The 22,878-nt window shown below is 39.5% G+C and overlaps 1 protein-coding gene across 5 annotated transcripts in view; it reads left to right on the top strand.

Annotated features, from left to right (window-relative positions):
* The window catches only part of LOC121171358 (DISP complex protein LRCH3-like), a 90,706-nt gene that overhangs the window by 37,404 nt on the left and 30,424 nt on the right, over positions 1–22,878 (top strand). For all 5 annotated transcript variants that reach the window (XM_041003054.1, XM_041003055.1, XM_041003052.1 and 2 more), the window contains exons 3-10: positions 244–370; positions 3,521–3,626; positions 9,148–9,284; positions 10,641–10,750; positions 12,585–12,678; positions 13,004–13,124; positions 15,839–15,987; positions 18,769–18,845. In XM_041003054.1, the coding sequence (XP_040858988.1) occupies positions 244–370; positions 3,521–3,626; positions 9,148–9,284; positions 10,641–10,750; positions 12,585–12,678; positions 13,004–13,124; positions 15,839–15,987; positions 18,769–18,845 (921 nt within the window). The remainder of the gene's footprint in view (positions 1–243; positions 371–3,520; positions 3,627–9,147; positions 9,285–10,640; positions 10,751–12,584; positions 12,679–13,003; positions 13,125–15,838; positions 15,988–18,768; positions 18,846–22,878) is intronic.

The raw sequence follows: 22,878 nt of genomic DNA, 5'->3' as shown, positions 1-22,878 counted from the left end.
ATTGTCCATGAACCCCCTAACATAGATGATAGGGAAATTAAGACTCTCAGTTTACATGAGGAATCTTTGTAACATGTGGATGAGTTTAATGGTGTGCCTAAAACCACAAAGGGAGGACAAGAATTCAAATATGATATCCTGTTTATTCCTTGTACTTCTCATATTTATTGTTTTATTGAGTCTAGAATGGAAACTTTCCGGTATTGGGCTCTAACTTTGCTCTTTTTCAATTTGCTCATTTAGTCGAAACCAGCTGTCAACATTGCCAGTGCACTTGTGTAATTTACCATTGAAAGTCTTAATTGCTAGTAATAACAAATTGGTCTCCCTTCCAGAAGAAATTGGACAACTCAGATATTTGACAGAACTTGTAAGTTAATATTTGTTGGAATACAATCTCTATAGATATACCATGCCCTTGTGTAATCTATTAGATGTGTTTTATCAGTATTTCCCAGTATTGACAATGATCTTTTACTGAATGGGCAGTACTCAAGTGCTTTACCACAGAATTAAGAACTGAAAGTACAGTTTAATAGGCCCACACAGAATGGAAAGATATCATTAGAATTGTGTTCTGACTAGTATTAAGTAACCTCTGTGTTACAAAAATTTTGAGATCTAGGCTAATAATACATTTATAAATTTGTTAGTATGATCAGTAATCTGATTTTTGGTTAGTCCTATAAGGAAATGGGTACTATAAAAGTCAGAGTTGGGCCTGGTGTGGTGGCCTAGTGGCTAAAGTCCTCGCCTTGCATCCACCAGGATTCTGTGTGGGTGCCAGTTCATGTCCCCCCATTCTACTTCCCATCCAGCTCCTTACTTGGGGCCTGGGAAGGTAGTCCAGGATGCCCCAAAACCTTGAGACCCTGTGCTCATACAGGAGACTTGGAAGAAGCTCCTGGCTCCTGGCTTCAGATCAGCTCAGCTCTAGCTGTTGCGGAAACTTGGAGAGTGAACCAGCGGATGGAGGGTCTTTCTGTATCTCTCTCTGAATGTCTGCCTTTTCAGTAGGAAGTAAATAAATCTTTAAAAAAGTAAGTCAGGATTTTTGTTGTTGCTGTTGTTCTGCCTCATGTACCATCTATAGAATCTATCTCCCATATGAAATATATTTTACTCATATATAATGTATGTATTTAAAGATTTACTTTTACTTGAAAGTCAGAATTACGAAGAGACAAGAGTTGTTCCATCCGCTGGTTCACTTTCCAAATGGTTGTAGTGGCTGGAGCTGGGCCAGTCCAAAACTGGGAATTATGTGCTTCTTCAGGTTTTCAACATAGCTATAGGGCCCAAGCCCTTAGGCTATTCCCCAGTGCTTTCCCAGGCTATTAGCAGGGAGCTGGATCAGAAATGGAGTAGCTGGAACATGAACTGGTGCCCATATCGGATGCCAGCACCACAGGCAGAAGATTACCATGCTATTACACGGTGTTGACCCCTCCAATATTCTTTTTTTTTTTTTAAATTTACTTATTTATTTGTAAGTTAGAGTTACAGAGACAGACAGAGAGACATAGAGAGGTCTCTGTCTGCTGGTTCATTCCTCAGATGGCCCCAAAGATGCATTCCAGCCAAGAACAGGTCAAAGCCAAAAACTTGGAGTTTCTTTCAGGTCTCTCACACAGATAGCAAGGGCCCACTCACTTGGACCATCATCTACTGCTTTCCCCAGACATTTAGCAGGGATCTGGATTGGAAGTTGAGTCACACAAACCTGCGCTTATATGGGATACTGGCATGCCAGGCAGCAGCTTTACCCACTGTGTCTCAGTTCTGGCCCCTACTCCGTGTATTTTCAAATACTAAAACATTTAATGAAAATCTGTCAGTTACCACTCCTTTTAAATTACAGATAAGAAACCACCACCTTGAGTAATTATTAGATGGATTAAGTCTTTTCTCAGTCATCACACTCATATTATGAGTTGGGTACATATGATGTTCATTTTATGAGAGAAAACCAGTAGTCAGGCTAAATAGCCCAAATGTTACATAGTCAAGGTACAACTTAAAATCAAACTATTTTAATTCCAAGGTCCATGCTTTTATTTCTGAAATGGTTAAATATAGTTAGGTCTATTGAGGTTTGGAAAGGTAATTATTGCGGGATTATTAACCATGATGAACATACACTCTAGTTGGTACAGGGAGCAATCTTTTTTACAGGTAGATTATAAACATCAGAGATTACTTGTGAAAATTCACACATAAATCTGGAGTCCAGATTCTAGGCCACCATATTTAGATTTTTTAGTTTTCTGTAAAGGAGATTAATTTTACCTCCATTAGGAAGATCTTGTGGCAGGGTAAGAATTGACAACCCTGAAACTCCTGATTGCCTCCTGAAGGTCTTTCTGAGGCATCCTAACTTCCTCTCTCCCTGGACAAAAATTGCTTTTTCATCAACTTTTAGAATACTTTTAACTTTGATACCTTGAGCTTCAGAGTAAGATGCCTACTTCTAGTTCTGCTTCTGTCACTACTTGATAGGGAAAAAGCAAAACTACCATTGTTTTCTCTAAGAATATTTTGAGATAATTAAAACAGCGTCTGAAGCATACTGAAGTAAATGATGTTTTCCAGCAGTAGATAAATTGACTCTTTTACTCACGTGTTGGAAGAATTTTAGGGATTCATGTGACACTTAGAGGTCTTTCATCCACTGGTTCACTCTTCAAATGGCTGCAATGATTAAAGGTAGGCCAATGCAAAGGCAAGAGCCAGGAGCTGCTTCCAGGTCTTTCACAAGGCTGCAGGGACCCAAGGACTTGTGCCATCCTCCACTGCTTTTCCACAGTCACTATCAGAGAGCTGAATCAAAACTGGAGTAGCCAGGACTTAAACTGGTGCTCATATGAAATGCCACTCCACTTTACCCCCAAACCATATCTCTAGGCTCTGTACTGTACTTTTTCATGAACTTTTTCATTTGATCTTATATTCTGAACCACCAATTACATCCTGAATATTTGTTTTAATCTGGTTATTTCATGTAGATCTATATGAAATGTATAGAACCTGCCAAAATCTGAAGTTTTAAAAATTAAGTACCTGGTGCCAGCGCTGTGGCTCAACAGGCGAATCCTCCACCCTGTAGCGCTGGCATCCCATATGAGTGCCAGTTCAGTTCCTGGTTGCTCCTTTTTGATCTAGCTCCCTGTCAATAGCCTGGGAAAAGAGGGGGATGGCCCAGAGCCTTGGGACAGTGCACCCATGTGGGACACCCAAAAGAAACTCCTGGCTCCCTGATTCATATCAGCCCAGCTCTGGCTGTTATGGACATTTGGAGAGTAAACCAGCAGATAGAAGATCTGTCTCTTCTCCTCTATGTAAATCTGCCTTTCAAATAAATCTTTAAAAAATTAAGTATCAGTACAAACTGTGAAAGTATTCTTGGACACTGAATCCCAAATTTTTGTTTGTTTTTTGTAACTGGGAAAGACCATTGACATTTTTTTCTGTAATCTCACTTTGCATATAGTTCAAAGCATCTTTGTATTTTTTCAAATAGGACGTAAGCTGCAATGAAATTCAAACTATACCTTCCCAAATTGGTAATCTGGAGGCCTTGAGAGACCTTAATGTAAGAAGAAATCATTTAGTACGTTTGCCTGAAGGTAAGAAATGGAAATGCTTAGTCATTATTTATCTTTTAAAGATCTCTTAGGCTGTTTGACACATGACAAAAATGTAGGCATTAGGGCTAGTATTTGAGGTCTAATGGTCGTTTAATAATGTTGTCTGAATCAGTGTAGCTTTTAATTGACTCTTCAGTTAAAGTTTTTGATTACTATTAACCAATGACTTTATTTTTAGACCTTGTCAGCTTATATAGTTTACTTACATATTTACTCATGATAAATATGATTGGAGGACATACAATATTTTGATAAAGGCGTCACTGATTTTAAAAATGGACTTGGAGGTGGCCTTAACTTTAAAATTCACTAAAAATGATCAGAGATTTGGAAATTGCATGTAGAATGGATGATGAATAGGATGAGAGACTAGTCATGTTAGGCTGACTGTACACTCTGGTATGTGTATTTGAATAATGAAAATGCTTAGTTAGGTACACTTTTAGCAGTATCTCCTAGGTACAAATTCATGAAATAAAAACCAATAAAAGAAAGTGAAAATGGGAGAGCCATTGTTTTATTGGGTTCAGAATAAATATTCCTTTCATTTTGTTTCATATATACTGAACCTCTGTGTAGCCATCAGCTGACTACAACAGCCTTCTGCTCATGCCAGCTTTTGTTTCATCTATCCCCTCACCCACTTCCTTCCAATCCTGTCTTCAACTCGAAGACATTACATCTGTAATTCATGTGTAAACATTTCAGAATGTACATGTGAAAGATAAGGAGTCTTTCAAAGGTGCTTTCCTGACAGTGATCCTCCAAATTCTTGCCCAGTGTAATGGCTCATTAACTAATTTTCTCCCTTCAAGCACCAGGATCTCATGGGCGCTGGTTCATGTCCCAGCTGCTCCAGTTCCCAGCCAGCTCCCTGTGTGGCCTGGGAAAGCAGCTGAGGATGACCCAGTACTTTGGGACCCTTCACCCACGTGGGAGACCAGAAGAAGCTCTTGGCTTCTGGCTTCTGTTTAGCTCAGCTATAGCTGTTGTGAGCACTTGGGAAGTAAACCAGTGAATGGGAGATACTTCTCTCTGTCTCTCCTTCCTACAGATCTCTATAGCTTTTTATATATTATAAAAAAAAATAATCTTTTTTTAAAAGGAAAGAAAAAAAGCCCCTACATTATGACATATGACTTTTTAACCCACAATTTCCGGTGTTGCCCTCCTACCCAGGACTCACTCACTGTGATTGTTTTTAAGGGTTTATTCACGTAATGTTAGTTTAATAAGAACTCAGTTAATAAAAGCATTGGAGTTTTGATGAAAATGAAAATTGAGGGTTCAGGTGACAATTACAGAGTAATAATTTTCTGTGTCTTATTTTAAATGTTCACTACCTAAAAAATTGTGAGCCACACAGAATTTAAATGTTTTTTGATAGCGTATTTTGCAATCTTAGCATATTCAGTTAAACGACAGCTTACACAAGTTAGTGTGGAAACGTCTGTGTATCTATTGAAAGCCTCTAACCTGCAACACTAGGTAGATCCCATGTTTTGCATATTGCTATTTCGATTTTCAATTGCATTTTTATTAATAGTATATTTCATAATTCAAAAATATTAAAAAGCCTAAAATGAATAATAACATTCCTGTATATCAGACCTCCTGCACCGGAAACATCTGCTTTCATTAAAGTCTTTTGATTCTTTCAAGTGGCATTTACTAACTTATTTCTAAATAATATGTTTCTGCAGCTATTGCTGGCTTTGTCCTTAAAGTTTTAGTTCCACATGCTATTACCATGTTCTACCTTGACTTCCTTCATCCCATGTTTCCCCAGTGTAGTTTTTTTTTTAAGATTTATTTTTGTTGGAAAGTCAGATTTACAGAAAGAAGGTGATAGAAAGAGATACAGAAAGCTCTTCCATCCGCTGATTTGCTCCCCAAGTGGCTGCAATGGCTGCAGCTGCGCCAAACCGAAGCCAGGAGCCAGGAGCTTCTCCCAGGTCTCCCATGTGGGTGCAGGGTCCCAAGGCTTTGGGTCGTCCTTGACTGCTTTCCCAGGCTACAAGCAGAAAGCTGGATGGGAATTGGGGCAGCCAGGATATGGACAAGTGGCCATATAGGATCCTGGAGCAATCAAGGCGAGGACTTTAGCTGCTAGGCTACCACACTATGCCCTTTGCAGTGTACTTTTATCATGCTTATTTCAATCATTATTTGCTATTTACATTACTATTTTTGTGTAAATATTATTCCCTGCCAAGTCAATTTGCTGTATTTTTTTTCTTCCTTATACATCATTTTGTCATTTTCTTTTTAAGATTGATTTATTTTTACTTGAAAGGCAAAGTTACAGAGAGAGAAGGAGAGATAGAGAAATAGATAGGTCTTCCATCTCCTGCTTCACTCCCCAACAGGCACAGTGGCCAGAGCTGGACTGTTCTGAAACCAGGAGACAGGATCTTCTTCCAAGTCTCCCATGTGGGTGCAGGGGCCCAAGCACTTTGGCCATCTTACACGGCTTTTCAAGACACATTAGCAGAGAACTGGGAGTGGATCAGCTGAAACTGAAACCAGTGCTCATATGGTATGCTGGCAGTGCAGGCTGAGGCCTAACTAGCTATGCCACAGCTCCAGACTTTATTTTGTTATTTTCTAGAATACTAATTCCTCATATTTCCTTAGCTTTTTAAAGCGTGTGTGGCAAATTCCACGCCCTTTCCTGCAGCATTTCTGGTCATACCAGTTAACTATCAGTCTCTCCCTTCCCTATCTTCTGCACCCGTCCCTTTTATTTCCCTTCTCCAATGGGCTGGTTGTGCTCCAGTGCTGCTGTCCAGCTTTGTTTATTCTAGGTTGATTGCTCTTATTCCTGTACTTTACATCTTCATCCTCCTTAATTTCTTCCCTGTTTTTCTGAGAATGTCTCACTGGAGAACTTTTTTGTTTTTTGTTTTTGTTTTGAGATTGTATTTGAAATGTCTTTTTTTTTTTTTAAAGATTTATTTATTATTATTGGAAAGGCAGATGTATAGAGAGAAGGAGAGACAGAGAGGAAGATCTTCCATCCAGTGATTCACTCCCCAACTGACCTGGTACTGCACCAAACCGAAGCCAGGAGCCAGGAACTTCTTTCTGGGTCTCCTACGTGGGTGTAAGGTGCCAAGGCTTTGGGCTGTCCTCAACTGCTTTCCCAGGCCACAAGCAAGAATCTGGATGGGAAGTGGGGCTGCTGAGATTAGAACTGGCGCCCATATGGGATCATGGAGCGTTTAAGACGAGGACCTCAACCGCTACACTATCACGCCAGCCCGAAATGTCTTTTTTCTATACTCACCCTTGATTAGTAACTTGTTATATAGTGAGTTAAACCACTGCTTGGGTCATTGAATTCCATGTGAGTGTGCCATTTTGAGTTCCGTCTGAACCGCTTCCAGTCCAGCTCTATTATGCTGGGGAAGACACTGAAAGGAGTTGCTTGGCTCCCTATCACCCATGTGTGAGACTGAGATGGAGTTCCCAACTCTTGGCTGTGGCCTCACCTAAAGCTGGCTAGTGAAAGGTTCTCTGCCTTTGAAATAATTTTTGTAAGTAACTTATATTTCTTATTGCTTGCTGGAGTCCAGCTCTAGGCAAGTTCGGAACTTGAGAAGGATGCATGGAATAAGCATAGAAAAGAAACGGACCACTACAATTTCAGGATCATAATGGACAGTACCAGAAAGCTGTGTACTTTATTTATACAGAAGCAGTCACAAAGGATGGCGCAGACTTTTCACACCTGGACAAGTGGGCATTCCTAAGGATAATTCTGCCAATTGTTTCACCTTGAGGCAGGATATCAGCCGTCATAATCCTGTGGTCAGGAAGTTCTCAATAGATGGTACATATCGATCAATAACACATTCCTAGTACAGTCCTCGTCCTACAGTTTAGTCTTGAATCAGTTAAGGGAGAAAATGCGTCACAGAAGGAGGAACCTAAAGATCAAGGAAAGAGGGAAAGAATAGATTCCTACTACGCCTAGGAACTTAACACCCTTGATTAGCATATGGTCAATGGGGGAGGAAAACCCTAAGCATAGGTTCCTGCTAGATCCTAGATTAACATATGATCAATGGGGCCCGCTGAGACATCATGATTAGTAAAAGGCCCTTTTGTTAGGGACTGTATCAGCAACATCAACTTCAAACTCACATTGATAGTAACTCAGTGGCAGACAATGCATAAATAGATTACAGAAATCTTAGCAGGTTGTCCGGTATCCATGCAAAGGGAGGTGGAACTGCCTTCAGGTGGATGCAGAAACATCCACGGGGCCTTGCCATGCAGTGGGAAATTCCTTGCAGCCTTGGTTGCAATGGAACAGTTGTTTTCACACCTTCGTGTCCTCCACATCCACCACACAGACCCCAGCAATTGATTCTTGGTTGAGGAACCCTTTTTTTTGGGGGGGGGGATTTCTCCATCTTTTTTTTTTGCTTCCAGTATTTAAAAAAATCAGTGATTTACAATATGATGCCACACCTAATCCCAGTTCCTTGTTTGTTACCAGGTTTCTCTCTTGATTTTTTTTTTCCTGTTACTCTGAAATTTTCCAATGATGTGTCAAAGGATCAGTTTTAATTCAGTATGCTGGATAAAGTTTCAGCTGTAAAGGAACAAACTAAAGGTTCATTTTCTCGTTCAGGGAACTTTGCTTATATCTATGTTTGGTCATTTCCTCCCTTTTGATTTCTCCATTCTATTTCTGAAATGGATGTTAAATTGAATGTTAGACCTCTATGATTGAGTCTATGATATTTATTTTTAAATTTTTGATATTTATTTGGATGGTAGAATTAAGGGGAAATACACAGAGATCTTCCAGCTGCTGTTTCACTCTTCAAATGGCCGTAGTGGTTGAAACCAGGAGCTTGACACTCCAAATGGATCTCCCATGTGGGTGGCAAAGGCCATCTTCTGCTGCTTTCATCTGGCACAGCAGCAGGGAGCTGAATCAGAAGTAGAATAGCCAGGATTCATACCTGTACTTACATGGCATGCCAGCATCTCAGGTGATAGTTTAGCATGCAGCATCACAACACTCCTCTGATGTTTCTTTTCAAGTAACAACTCATTGTGCCTTCCCATTGTACTTGGAGTCACTGAACTCAGGACCTTTTTGATTGCGTTTCCCTGGAGAATCTAGTTGATTCGGACCACAGACGGGGCTCCACCTGAGTAAGCTGGGGTTAAGGACTGGGCATCCAACTGCTTCTTGAGTAGACCGTCCTCTCATTCCTCTGTTAGCCTCACCTTTCTGGCACCAAACTCTCCAGCTTCTGAGACTTCCTGAGAGGCAGGGGATGAGCAGAAGAAGAATAGTAAACTGCTTGCCTTTTGTTAGTTTTCATATCTGCAGGTAGCTAAATTTTGTTAATACTACCTTATCGCATCAGTTGATCATTAAGAAAATGAAAGCAAATACCCCACCATATTTAAAGAGAAATTTGAATTGTTTGATTTTAAAATACTATTTGTTCATTTCTCTTTTGCCTCTACATAGAACTGGCAGAGTTGCCTTTGATACGGTTGGACTTCTCGTGCAATAAAATTACAACAATCCCTGTGTGTTACCGGAACCTGCGGCATCTGCAGATGATAACCCTAGACAACAATCCACTGCAGTCGCCTCCTGCACAGGTGAGTCAGAGTGAGGGTCCATTCTGGGTTTTTCTTAATAAAGATGAATTTAAAATTTAAGTATGCTTTGTTATCTGCCTATTGGACGTTTAGTTCTTTCAAGGTAAATTCAAAAACATTCTTTGAGTAAGTGGGATGGAAGATAGATGATGATTCCAGAACTGTTTCTCTCGGTATTAAATTTGCGTGTTTTGGAAGTTGGGGAATTCTTTCTCAATTTTACTTTCTGATAAAATTTGAATATATATAACGTAAGTTTTTTTTTTTTTTCATTTCAAGATTTATTTATTTGTTTGAAAGGCAAAGTTATAGGGTGAGGTGGATGGATAAAGGGAAGGAGAGGGAGAAAAGGTGAGTGAGAGCCCTTCCATCCACTGATTCACTCCCTAAATGGCTGCAGTGAAGACCAGGAGGATGGAACTTTGGGTATAGGTTCCCAAGCTCTTGTGCCATCTTTTCTCTGCCTTTCCAGGTACATCAGCAGGGAGAAGTAGAGCAGCTAGGACATGAATAATTATCACTCAGGCTGGTGGCTTAATTCACCGCACCACAAGGCCAGGCCAGCCCTATTTAACATAAATGGTCTCAAGCTTCGCAATGAGGGTTATCAGTGCATTTCTTCTAATTGTTGTTCTTGTGCCTTTCTATGTTATAGAATAGTTCCTCATTTAGCCTGTTTGGTCATTTATTTATCAGTGACTGAAATAAACTGTTTAGTAATAAAGTAATTATAAGGAGGTCTTATGTATAGATTCTAGACATCCTATAGCTTACTTTGCCAATCCTTATTTTCACCAGAGCTTTTTTTAAAACTCCATTGAAGATTTTTTGCAAGTCTGTAGTAATCTTTATGTAACTATGAAAACCTGTGACTAAACTTCATAACAGTACAGTCTCATAAACTTAAAGAATTTTTCTTTTGTAACTTTCATATTTCATCATTTCCTGTTCTGTCTTACAGAAAACAGAATGAAAGCATAATTGTATATGGTGGTTATATTCCTAAAGATGAAAGTTACCAATGTGATTTGTTGAGGATACATGCTTTATATTTCTGATTACATTGCTAATGAGTGTGACAAGCTTCTGTGGTATTTTAATAGTGTAATCATAAATTAGTTGTGTGTTACTAAAACTCAGTAGTGACCAGAAAATATAAACTTATATAAATGTACCAATTAAAATACTTAAATAACGCTGGTCCAAATGTTTTTCATAATGAGGTTATTAGTTTTATTGTACATACTTGATAGAAATGTCTTTGATTAATTTATGTTGTATAAAAAGCTTACTCTGAAAAAAAACATATTTTAGATTGGTAGTGATTTATCTGTATTTCTGTATTGCTTTCTTTAGATATGTATAAAAGGCAAAATCCACATCTTTAAGTACCTGAATATACAAGCTTGTAAGATTGCTCCTGATCTACCTGATTATGATAGGAGACCCTTGGGTTTTGGCTCCTGGTGAGTATATCTTTTTTTCCTTTTGGATGCCAGTCTTTCTCACAGGGAACAAACTACACCTCTAAGTTTACTTGAATGTTTGATTAAAAAGAAATATCCTGTGTTAGTAGTTACTCTCCACATGTTTGTGTTAAGTATAAGGTTGATTACATAGGTCTGGTCAAGTGTAGGTCTGAGTCACAACCTAACAACCTTGGCACAGTCCATGTTTTAGGCTGGATGACTGTGTTTTGAGAGATTGTCCTGTATAAAGAATTTGAATAGCGTCTCTGGGCTTTTCCTCCAAGTGTCAGTGGCATCTTCGTGGTGTAACAAACATGGCCAGTGTGCCCTGGCCCCCAGTTGAATGCCAATGCTCCAAGTAACTTGAATATTCACCTTAGCTCTGCTGGTCATGAGCTTTGTGACATCAGGCAAATCATTAATGCTTTTTGGACTTCATTTTTCTCACAGGGAGTTGAAGAGGTTGGAGTTTTTGCTATTAACGTCACTTCAGTATCTTTTGGTCTGTGAATCCCTTAGCTCCATAACACATGACTCATTAGGTCATCTACTTGGCAGTACAAACCATCTGAGACAACCTTAAGTAATAGAAATTAAATCGTGGGCCTCAAGGCAGGCCAGATAGAGGGCCCAGTGAAGATACAGTAACACCCATGGACTAAGAGAATGCCCCCTAGGCCTTCATTTGGAATCTGTCAAATTTTGCTTAAAAGCTCAGAGTTAATGAGCTTGCCTCTTAGATCCATAGTTGAACAGATTAACAATTTCTCTGGGTAGAATTTATAAAAACAGACATGTATTTACAACAATTACTGTGAAAAAAGATTTGTAAATTCTAAAACATAGGCATATCAAAATCTTTAGTGTTTAACTTTGAGAGAAAGATTCATTGTGAAAGGGCCATGTGGGGGCTGTAGAGTTATTAATATGTCTCATCATTTTTTAAAGCTGTGACTGTTACATTCTTTAATATCTAAATGCTGTTCTTCATAATTCTGATAAGATGTTTAAAATAATTACAATTCTAAAACCATAGCAGTTTAGGGCAGGTGCTGTAGTGTAGCAAGTAAAACCACCACCTGCTGTGCTGGCCTCCCACATGAAAGCAGGTCCAGGTATCAGATGCCTCACTTCTGATCCAACTCCCTGCTAGTGTGCCTGGAAAGCAGTGAGGGTGATGCAAGTGTTTGGAACCCTGCTACCCGTACAGGAGGTGTCAAGTAACTTGGACCATCTGCTGTTGCTTTCCAAGCATATTGGCTGTGAGCTGGCAGGTGGGGGTAAGGACTGGTAAATGGGCAAACAGGAGCTTCCCTACTTTTAATTTTCTTGAGAAAATAAATATTTTTAAAGTGAAAACAGTTGAGTGTGGTATTGGGGGGAATCAGTGGAGACATAGATGAAATAAGAGCTGTAGAACGGTAGTATTTTCTTCCCTTTCTGGAAGCTGGACACTTTTATCTGGTTTATTTCAAATTTGGAAGAGTTACAGGGAGTAGGGTGGAGAGAAACATCCACCTTCCATCCACTGGTTCACTCCCTCAGTGATCTCAGTGGCCAGGTCTGAGCCAGGCCATGGCAGGAACCAGGAGCTTCAAATCTCCATGCAAGTAGCAGGACCCCAAATACTTGAACCATACTCAGCTGCTTTCCCAGGGGATTTGCACGGAGTAGATCGTAAGTGGAGCTGCCAGGATGTGAACTGGAGCCCATGTGAGATGCTACCATTTAGTTGGTGACTTCACCCACTGTGCTACAGTACTAGTCTCTTTAAATGTTGGTTTTTAAATTATATACTGTGCAGTAACAGGTGGAAGTTTCTTTTTGGCAGCCATGAAGAATTGTACTCAAGTCACTCATACGGAGCTCTAGATTCCGGGTTCAACAGTGTGGACAGTGGTGATAAAAGATGGTCAGGGAATGAAGTAAGTGTTTCTCCTGTTCCAGGTATTGTACCTCCTGCATAAGAGAAAATAAGATGATGAAAATTGAAAATGTTTTAATGGGACTTGATTTCTTTATCTCTCTCTCTCCCTCCATCCCCTCTCCTCTTTCTGTGCAACTCTGACTTTGAAATAAATGAATAAAGATCCCCTTTCCAGGAAAAACCATGTTCACATTGTTGTACAGCTATCACCAGAGAATTTGCTCTCTTCTCAAACACATGTTTATGTCATGCCCATACTTGAAATGCTTGTGTCTAAAATTGGAGATTATGTTTTCTTAAATATCTCTGCTATTTTTTTTAAGCCTACAGATGAATTTTCAGACCTGCCTCTTCGAGTAGCAGAGATTACTAAAGAGCAGAGGCTAAGAAGAGAAAGCCAGTACCAGGAGAATCATAGCAGCTTGGTAGTAACAAATGGTGGAGGTAAACAGAATTCTGATGCTATCGGAAGGTTCTAATCACTTGGACTCCTTAAAGTAGTCTGTTTTACATGTCCTTTTTTGTGTGTCTTTAGTAGCTTTACTCATCCTTTAATGACATCTTTTCATGTATGGATGAAAAACCGATTGGTTTCTATTGGGATGAGAATTTAGTTTGTTTCCAGTCTTGTATTTAAAATATAATGCTTTCGGGCCTGGCGCGGTGGCGCAGTGGTTAAAGTCCTCGCCTTGCACACCCGGGATCCCATATGGGCGCCGGTTCTATCCCAGCAGCCCCACTTCCCATCCAGCTCCCTGCCTGTGGCCCGGGAAAGCAGTCCAGGACAGCCCAAAGCTTTGGGACCCTGCACCTGTGCGGGAGACCCGGAAGAGGCTCCTGGCTTCGGATCGGCATAGTATCGGCCGTTGCGCTCACTTGGGGAGTGAATCATTGGACGGAAGATCTTCCTCTCTGTCTCTGCTCTCTGTATATCCGCCTTTCCAATAAAATAAAATAAATCTTTTAAAAAAATGTGTATATATATATATATATATAATGCTTTCTTTTGTTTATACTTTGGGAAGAAACTTTATAGGGACAGTTCGCCAGAAACAGAGCTTTGTTCATCTTGATTTAACCACAATCTTCTTTTAAAGTATCGTTCTTCCTTTAAAAAAAAGAAAAGGTTTATTTGAAAGGTAGAATTAAAAGAGAAGGAGAGATAGAGAGATCTTCCTTCTACTCATTCACTCCCCAGGTAACTGCAGTGGCTGGAGCTGGACCAGTTTGAAGCTAGGAACCTGGAACTTCTTCCAGATATCCTACATGGGTACAGGAACCCAAGGGCTTTGGGCCGTCTTTCACTGTTTTCCAAGCTGTTAGCAGGGAAATGGATCTGAAGTGGATGCCAGTGCCACGAAGTGGAGGATTAGCTTATTACACCATGGTGCTGCCTGCACCCCCCCCCCCCACTCCCTTCTCTCCTTTATCCTCTTTTAAGTTTCCCTATGGTCGTTATTTGATGTCTTAAGATTTATTTATTTGAAAGCAGAGAGAGAGAGATCTTCTATGAATTGTTTCTCTTCCAAAATGGCTGCAACAATTTGGGCAGGGCCAGGCTGACACGAAGAGGCAGTAGCTCCCTCCAGGTCTCCCTTTTGAGTGACTCGAGACCAAGCACTGGGGCTGTCATTTGAAGCTTTCCCAGGCCTTTGGCAGGGAGCTGGGTTGGAAATAGATTAGTGGGGACTGGGCTTTACAAATTAGACATCCCAAGCAGCCACTTCACCTGCTGGGCACAAGACCTAAGGTGTGAAACAGACTCTGGATTTGAGCATGATATTCCTTATTGCTTTAGTTTTTGTTACCAATTGTTTAAACTTTTGTGTTGTTTATATTTTCTGAGTCAATTATAAACAAGAAAAGAGTTTGATTTGCCACTCAGATATTTTCTGAGAAGGATGGTGATTTAAATGGTTTGCTATCTTCATTTTCTATATGTTGTTTTTAAATACTTATCACCATTCCATTCTCATTTCAGTAATTTTAAATTTTGTTCTCAGATGAGATATATTTCCCACTAGATAACAGTCTAGATCTGTGTTTTCCAAAATGATAGCTACTAGTCACGTACAGTTATCTAGCACTGGAAATGTGACTTCTGCGTTGAGATACACAAAAAATCATTAGAGGGAGTTTAATTGGTAATGCAGTAGCTAGAACTTGATCCAGCACTCCAAAGGGGGATGCTGGCATTGTCAGCAGCGACTTAAACCACTGCACCACAACGCTGGTCCCTCTGTGCTTTTTCTATATGATGTCTTCAAAATTTATTGGATATTTTACATTTTTGGTGCATCTCAATGCAGAAATCACATGGCCATGTTTTTAGCACTTGTGTGGAGAGACCATGTTCAACAGCAAGTTTCTGTTCTGTGCCATTTAGCTAACTAGCTAATGAATATTTACTTCTACTAAACTTAAAAATAATGGGGTAGCCCCAAACTTAGAGGTGAAACAGTGGTGTGGCTAATTCTTATTTATTGTATTTCTTGTCATGCAGCATTTTGACAAGAAAAAAAAATCCTCAAATGGTTCTCTTACAGATGCTGCAAAGTACTTACAACATTGGCTTCTAATTAATAATTTTCTACATGGGAAAATCTTTGTTCTGATCATGGGCAACTTAAATATGAGCCAAAAGCTTTATTGGCAACAGTTGCATTCAGAGAGTAACCAGTAGCTATTTCTTCTTTACTGTAGCCAGTAGCTGTTTCTTTCCAAGTTGCATTTATTGCCTTTTGCTTTCTTTTCAGTTGCCCATGTTAGGTTTTTTGAATCCCAGCTTCTCAATGAGATATTCTGAAGCTCCAAATCTAAAACATTGAAAGATGCTTCTAATGTTTAAAGTTTAATCTATCTCAAAAACTCAGGCTGACTTGTTTAAAACAGTAAGTAAAAAAAAAAAAAAAGAAATGTTAGAGTTCTGTATTTCAGTAATTTTAATCATTTCCTGCATTCTTTAGAGTAGTTTTCTGGAGTCTTGTTTTGGCAATTGGGCATGGACTAAACAATAAAGGCTTATGTAATTGAAACTTCTTAGCCTTCCATTCAGTTTCAGAATAGAAAATGTCAGGGAAAGAAGAGAATATAATAAGCAAAAATCTTGCATTAGCTGTCCTAACTTGACTTTTTTCTCTGGTGTGTGTGCTGCACAGTGGAGCATGATCTGGATCAGATTGACTACATTGACAGCTGTGCTGCAGAGGAAGAGGAGGGTGAGGTGAGACAGCCCAAGGGCCTGGACTCAGACAGCCTCAGTTCACAGTTCATGGCATATATCGAACAACGGCGTATCTCTCATGAGGTAGTACTCCGCTCTATGTTGCTCTCCTCTAGTCAAAAGCAATCGGTGATAGTATATGTTTCCATCAGATGCGTCGTTTGATGGTTTAGGCCTACTTGTTTTATCATGTTCACTTGTGATTTCAGTCTTGAATTTTTCAATTTTTTACTCTTTTACTTTCTTTTACTCAGAAAAATATTAGTGTTAAGTAGGGTTTAGGTTTATTTTCAGATAAAAAGACAAATTTCAGAATTTTGAAGAAGAAATAAAGTCCTAAAAGTAACCCCCAGCCTGTGAAGAAAATACAAAGGAATGTGATGCTTTTCCTTGTTGTTGTTTCTTTTTTATTATTACTAGCTTGTAAACCATAGTTCAGTCAGCAGTTAATCAGAAAATAAACCCGAAAAATTGGCTTTTGAGGTATCATACAACTTAACCATAGATTCTTTTCTAAGACATTTAATTCTGTTGGCGCTTGTATGCTAAGCCACACAGAATAGGAATTGTTTGCTGTTAAAATTCTTGGGTTTCTCTTCTAGTGAGCATTAGTTTGTCTCAGAAAACAAGTGAGCATTCAGCCCACTGCGGGACCTCGGGCAGTTCCCCAAGGTCTCGGGCAGAAGCGCGTTCTTCAGTCAGGTCAGCACCAAGAAACGGCTCCACTGCAGTGCGTGACGCTCCATCTGGAGTTGTTCCCAGACTCCGCCGGGGTTATTTGAGAAATGCGTAGAGGCTTTTTGGAGCACGATATATTTAGCCTTCTACAGTAATCACTTCAAGTGGCACATGTAGAAGGAAACTATCTTTATTTAAAAATATATGTGCTTTGGCTTTTTTATCTGAAGGCCCCCGAATGCAGAATTTTTTTGTTGGTGTTCAGAGGACACTCTTGTATCTAAGTTGATTAAAAGTGACCAGAGTCCCACTGCCCAAGGATTGTAATAAATGTACCTTCTGACTGATGCTGCTCCTTGTGATTTAGGACAAAACTTCCCTATTTGAACAAAGGCCAAAACTACTTTGAAATAAATCTAAAAGTGGCATGTTTTAAAATTTAAAGGATTCCTTTTTCTTGTAGTCTTTTTGATCATTGGACGGTTGGTGAGGTGGTATAGATAGGTAGCACTACTAAAAGTCAAAAAGCCTGTCGGAGTACTGTGAAGAATTTCAGTGCCGTCTCTGTAATATAATTATGTTGGCTCTTCTGTAGTGTGTTTTCTAATTCCAGCTGCCCATTGTATCTGATAGTTTATATGACTGTATGAATGCTGCACAAAGTACTCACCCATATTACTTTAAATGCTTCAACAGGTGAAGAGATATTATCTCATGTTTCAGAACAGTATATAAAATTAAATAATTGAGTTTTTAAAATACTGATTTTTTAAAAGTTGGCATAATATATATGAGATATTTCAAAACTATATATTTTAAAAACTTCTTAAATAGGCATGATTTAATACTCATTTTTTAAATTAAATTACTGTCTCATTCATTGTGTCATGGGTTTTTTTTGGTTCCTTGGGTTTTTTGGTTATTGTTGTTTCTTTTCTTAATTGTTTATATACTTGGAAGGCAGAGTGACAGAGAGAGGAAAGACAGAGAGAATGATCTTCCATTCAGTGGTTCACACCCCAAATGGCTGCAATGGGTCGAAGTGGGCCTGGCTGAAGCCCGGAGGCCAAAGCTGCTTCCAGGTCTCCCAAATGGGTACAAGGGCCCAAGAACTTGGACTATACTTTGCTGGTTTCCCAGGTATATTAGCAGGAAGCTGTATCAGAAGTGGGGCAGCCAAGACTTGAACTATATAACATTCTAGGGCAGATATTTATTTAAAAAATAGCATTGTCACTAAAATCAGAATAATTATTCTCTACTCATGATTCCAGAATTATAGCTGAATTCTCATGCTCATATTTTTGTTTGTGTGAAAGAATGGCGGAAGGAATGGGGGAAGAGAAGACAGAAAGGTACAGCTGAGCTTTGCGGCCACTTGGAGAGTGAATTAGTGGATGGATGTTCTTTATCTCTGTCTCTCCTTCTCTAACCCATCTTTAAAAAAAAGAAAAAGAAATACCCACTTTGATTGTTTTTTCTGGTTTTGAAATAAAATTGCATAGGTTCCATAGATTTAATTTCACAAATATGTATTGTTATAACCTTTAAGCCATTGTAGTTAATTTACACTTTTATATCCCATTTCATTTAAGTCAGTTTCACTTTTCTTAGTAATGCTTCTTGAAATGATCTTTTCAGTTTGCTAAAAAATTGCCAGTTTTCCTTTTAAATTAATACTGTATTTTAGTGAAAATAAAAATTACTTTTGTGTTGATTTCCCATAATTATACCCAGAATTGTTTGTGCGGCTAAGAAAACAGACAATTTGTGGTAGCAGAGAAGTAGAGAAATGCATTCTGCCCAAGTGAGTTGCAGCTTATTAGAAATCTTCAAGAGAAACTAAACAATTGTTAGGATAAAGCTGGTAGGAATTTCTGTCCTGTACTAGATGACCTCTCACTTCCTTTCCAACCCTTCATTTTTTTGAGTACGCATCACTGTATTTGGTTACTACAATTTATATAATATAGTAAGAAGGAAATCTAAAAACAGTGTAGATTGTGATCATGTTTATCAAAGCAGTAATAATAATCGGTAATACTTTTAAACAAAAATTCACATTTGAAGAGTCTGTTAAAGTATTTATTAGTGTATTCTGCACATCTCTGTTAGGTTGAGTAAACTGTGTAATCACAGTCATGGATTCCTATGTTAAGTTGATTTATTTCTGCTTTTTTGGTTTAGGGTTCACCAATAAAACCAGTAGCAATTAGGGAGCTTCAAAAAACAGAAGACGTAAGAAGATACTCATATCAAAACAGGTGTGAAAAACTAATTCTACTTATTTCTGTCTTAAAGCCCAATGATGAGAGATGAAATAAATATGGTTTGGTGAAGTTCTGTGTATGATGAGAATGTTTCGATGTGATGTGTTTTGGATCCATATATTAAAACTGAATAATGTGCTTTTGTGCTCATAAAAGAGGCAAAAGTAATTTATTGATTCTAGATTCAAATCACATAGACTATTATAAATTAATTGATTTGAGTGTACTTAATAGCAGTGAGATTTTGTAGTCATAATAATGTAGATTCATACAAAAAGGGTTTTAATCAGTAATCCTTTTATTTTTTTTTTAGTTTAAACTTTTGGCTGGATAGTAGAGATGTATATATTTATTCCCACCTCAATTAATATATTTCCATTATTACTAGTAGGTACCTCTAAGAATATTTCTAAAATTAACTCGACCATCTAGAGCCCTGCTTCTCAAAAGTTTCTTCTCATAAATCTTGTCATGGTAGTTGAAAAATTTCCAGTCTTTGATTCTTCACTCTTTGTTTATATGAAGTCTTAAAATAGTAGACTTTATATGCCTGTTTTTAAGTAGAAATTTATTTATGCACAGAACGTGTCATACACAACTGGTACTATTTTTATTGCTCATTTATTTATTTTGATAGAGTTAACAGAGAAAGGGATCTGCAGTGGCACAACAAGCTAATCCTATTCCCTGTGGCGCTGGCATCCTGTTTGCGCCTAAGTTCATGTCCTAGCTGCTCCCACTTCCAATCCAGCTTTCTGTTTTAGGACCTGAGAAAGCAACAAAGAATCACCCAGTCCTTGAGCTGCTGGCACCCACATGGGATACCTGGAAGAAATTCCTGGCTTCAAAGTTCAGATCAGCTCAGTTCTTGTCATTTGACCAATTAGGGAGTGAACCAGTGGATGGAAGACTTTCTTTATCTCTCCTCTCTCTGTAAAATATGCCTTTCAGAGGAAAATAAGTCTTGGGGAAAAAAAAAATTAAAAAGCTGGAGGGAGAGATCAAGAGATCTTCCATCAGCGGATTCATTCCATTATTCTACATTGGCCAGGGCTTGGCCAGGCTAAATCCAGGAGCCAGGAGCTTCTTTTGAATCTCCCATATGGTACAGGAGCTCAAGCACTTAGGCCATCTTCTACTACCTTCTTGGGCCATTAGCAGGAAAATGGATTATAAATGGAGAAGGCAGGACATGAAATGGCCTCCAGCATTGCCTGTGACAGCTTATACCACTCAGTCACAGTGCCAGCCTCTATCAGACATAGCTTTTTTTTTAAAAGGTTTATTTATTTATTGGAAAGTCAAATGTACAGAGAGGAGGAGAGACAGAGAGAAAGATCTTCCGTCCAATGATTCACTCCCCAAGTGAGCGCAACGGCCGATGCTATGCAGATCCGAAGCCAGGATCCAGGAGCTTCTTCCAGGTTTCCCACACGGGTGCAGGGTCCCAAAGCATTGGGCCGTCCTCGCCTGCTGTCCCAGGCCACAAGCAGGGAGCTGGATGGGAAGTGGAGCTGCCGGGATTCAAAGCGGTGCCCATATGGGATCCTGGCACGTTCAAGGCGAGGACTTTAGCTGCTAGGCCACGCCACTGGGCCCCCATAGCTTTTTTTTTTTTTTTAAGATTTATTTATTTTTATTGGAAAGTCAGATTTACAGAGTGAAGGAGAGACAGAGAAAAAGATCTTCCATCCACTGGTTCACTCCCCAAGTGGCCAAAGCTCAGCTGATCTGAAGCCAAGAGTCAGAAGCTTTCTCTGGATCTCCCACACGGAGGTAGGGTCCCAAGACTCTGGACTTTTCCCAGGACACAAGCAAGGTGCTGGATGAGAAGTACAGCAGCTGGGTTACAAACTGACTCCCATATGGGATGCTGGTGCAATGCAAGGCCAGAACTTTAGCCACTAGGCTACCACACAAGGCACCAGACATAGCTTTTTATTTACACTTGCATGAATATTAAAGTTATCTCAGGGACCAAAGTGAAGATGGAATAAAGAAAATGTAGGAAGAATAATAAAAGAAATCTCGTAACTTAGCCTTTGATAGTCTTACCTCCTCATTCGTTGAGCTTTAGTTAAATTTGATACGCTTTGACATTTATTTCAAAATGGCTTTTTAGTTGCCATGCGTCTTTGTACTGATAATTAAATTTTTGAGATCCAGGCATCATGCATGAGTTTGTTACATTTTCTCCCCTTGGGTGGGCCTAGGTTTTATTTCCTGTCCCCCTCATCTCCTGACTCCATCATAAGTGAAGGATTTAGCAGAAACCGTCACAATAAAAACTAACTTTTTACTTACTTAACGTGTAGATTTTTCATTGTTTCTGTTACAAATTCAGAGCTTTAAGCAATTCTATGGCAAAGATGCCTGGGCAGACCCCCTGCTTAGAGTCTTCTGTTGCCAAAGAGTATTGGCCGGCCTCGACTAGGAGACTCTGCTTTTCAGGCTCTGTGTCGGTGGCAAAATTCAGTTCCTTGTGATTATAGGAATGTTACCTTGCCGACCATCAACTGGGGTGTCGGTCCCTGCTTTTAGAGTACCATGTTGCTTAATTCATAGCTCCTTCCATTTTCTTGTTGTTGTTTAAAGATTCATTTATTTGTTTGAAAGGCAGAGTTTCAGAGAGAGAGAGAAAGAGAAACAGAAACCTTCCATCGGCTGGTTCACTCCCCAGATGGTTGCAATGACTGTGGCTGGGTGAGGAGCTAAGAGCTCCATCTGGTTTTCCCATGTGGATCTAGGATTCCAGCCACCTGGGTTGGCTTTTGCTTCTCACAAGCACATTAGCAGGGAGCTGGATTGGAAGTAGAGAAACCAGGACTCAAACTCTGGTACCTATATGGGATGCTTATGTCGTGGGTGGCAGCTTAACGCGGTGTGCCACAAAGCCGGCTTCCCCTCCATTTTCAAATCTTTTTGACCTCCTTTTCTGCTGCATCTCTCAAACTCTTACTTCCTGTCTCTTTTGCTTTTAAACACTTTTGATTACATTAGAACTACCTGACAATATCCCTCATTTTAATTATAGCTGATTGGCACTTGAATTTCATAAACCCAGTAACCAACACATTCCTAGTTAGCATATATTTGTTAAAAAAAAAAAAAACTATATGCCAGAATTTTGTCAAATGTGGAAATACAGCTATAAACTTCATTGAAAGTACCTGCCATCCTAGATCGTCCATTCAAGTATAGTAGTAAATTAAAGACAAAAACCTGCTAAAAATGTTTATATGACTGACAGCTCTGAAGCCCGCAAGTCTGGTCTGTAAGCTACACAACATGTTAACTACAGCAACAACAAATATCCATTTCAGCAGTCTTATCAATTATAAAGGTTTAAAAAAATTGAATTGGGCTCGGAGCGGTAGCCTAGCAGCTGAAGTCCTCACCTTGTACACACCAGGATCCCATATGAGTGCCGGTTCTAATCCCAGCAGCCCTGCTTCCCATCCAGCTCCCTATTTGTGACCTGGTGTAATAGTCGAGGATGGCCCAAAGCCTTGGAACACTGCACCCATGTGGGAGCCCCAAGAAGATCTGGACTCGTGGCTTTGGATCCAGCTCAGCTCTGGTCATTGCAGCCACTTAGGGAGTGAATCTGCAGATGGAAGATCTTCCTCTCTGTGTATCTGACTTTCCAATTTAAAAAAATTAAGAATTAATGAATAAATAAAAGAATTTAATCACTGTGATAAATTGTTGCTTGCTTGCTAGTCATTCTAACTCTAGTGAGCAAAAAGAAAAAGCTATTTTGGGATGGGCCTTTGGTACAGAAATTAAGACTCTAGCATCCCCTGTCAGAGTGCCTTGATTTAACTCTTGCATCTGCTTCCAATTCCAGCTTCCTGCTAATGTACACCTGGGAGGCTGCAGTTGATGGCACTAGTGCTTGAGTCCCTGCCACCCACCTGACACCTAGACTGAGTGCCAGGCTCCCACCTTGCCTCTAGCCTAGCCCCAGCTCTTGCCTTTATATGGCCTACAGACCAGATGTTCCCCTCCTGACCCAGGGCATACA

Source organism: Ochotona curzoniae, unplaced genomic scaffold, assembly GCF_017591425.1.
Source record: "Ochotona curzoniae isolate NIBS_2020 unplaced genomic scaffold, NIBS_Ocur_1.0 scaffold_2587, whole genome shotgun sequence".
Taxonomy (NCBI): Eukaryota; Metazoa; Chordata; class Mammalia; order Lagomorpha; family Ochotonidae; genus Ochotona; species Ochotona curzoniae.
The sequence above is the reverse complement of the archived record's forward strand: the minus strand, read 5'-3'. Positions and strand labels throughout refer to the sequence as shown.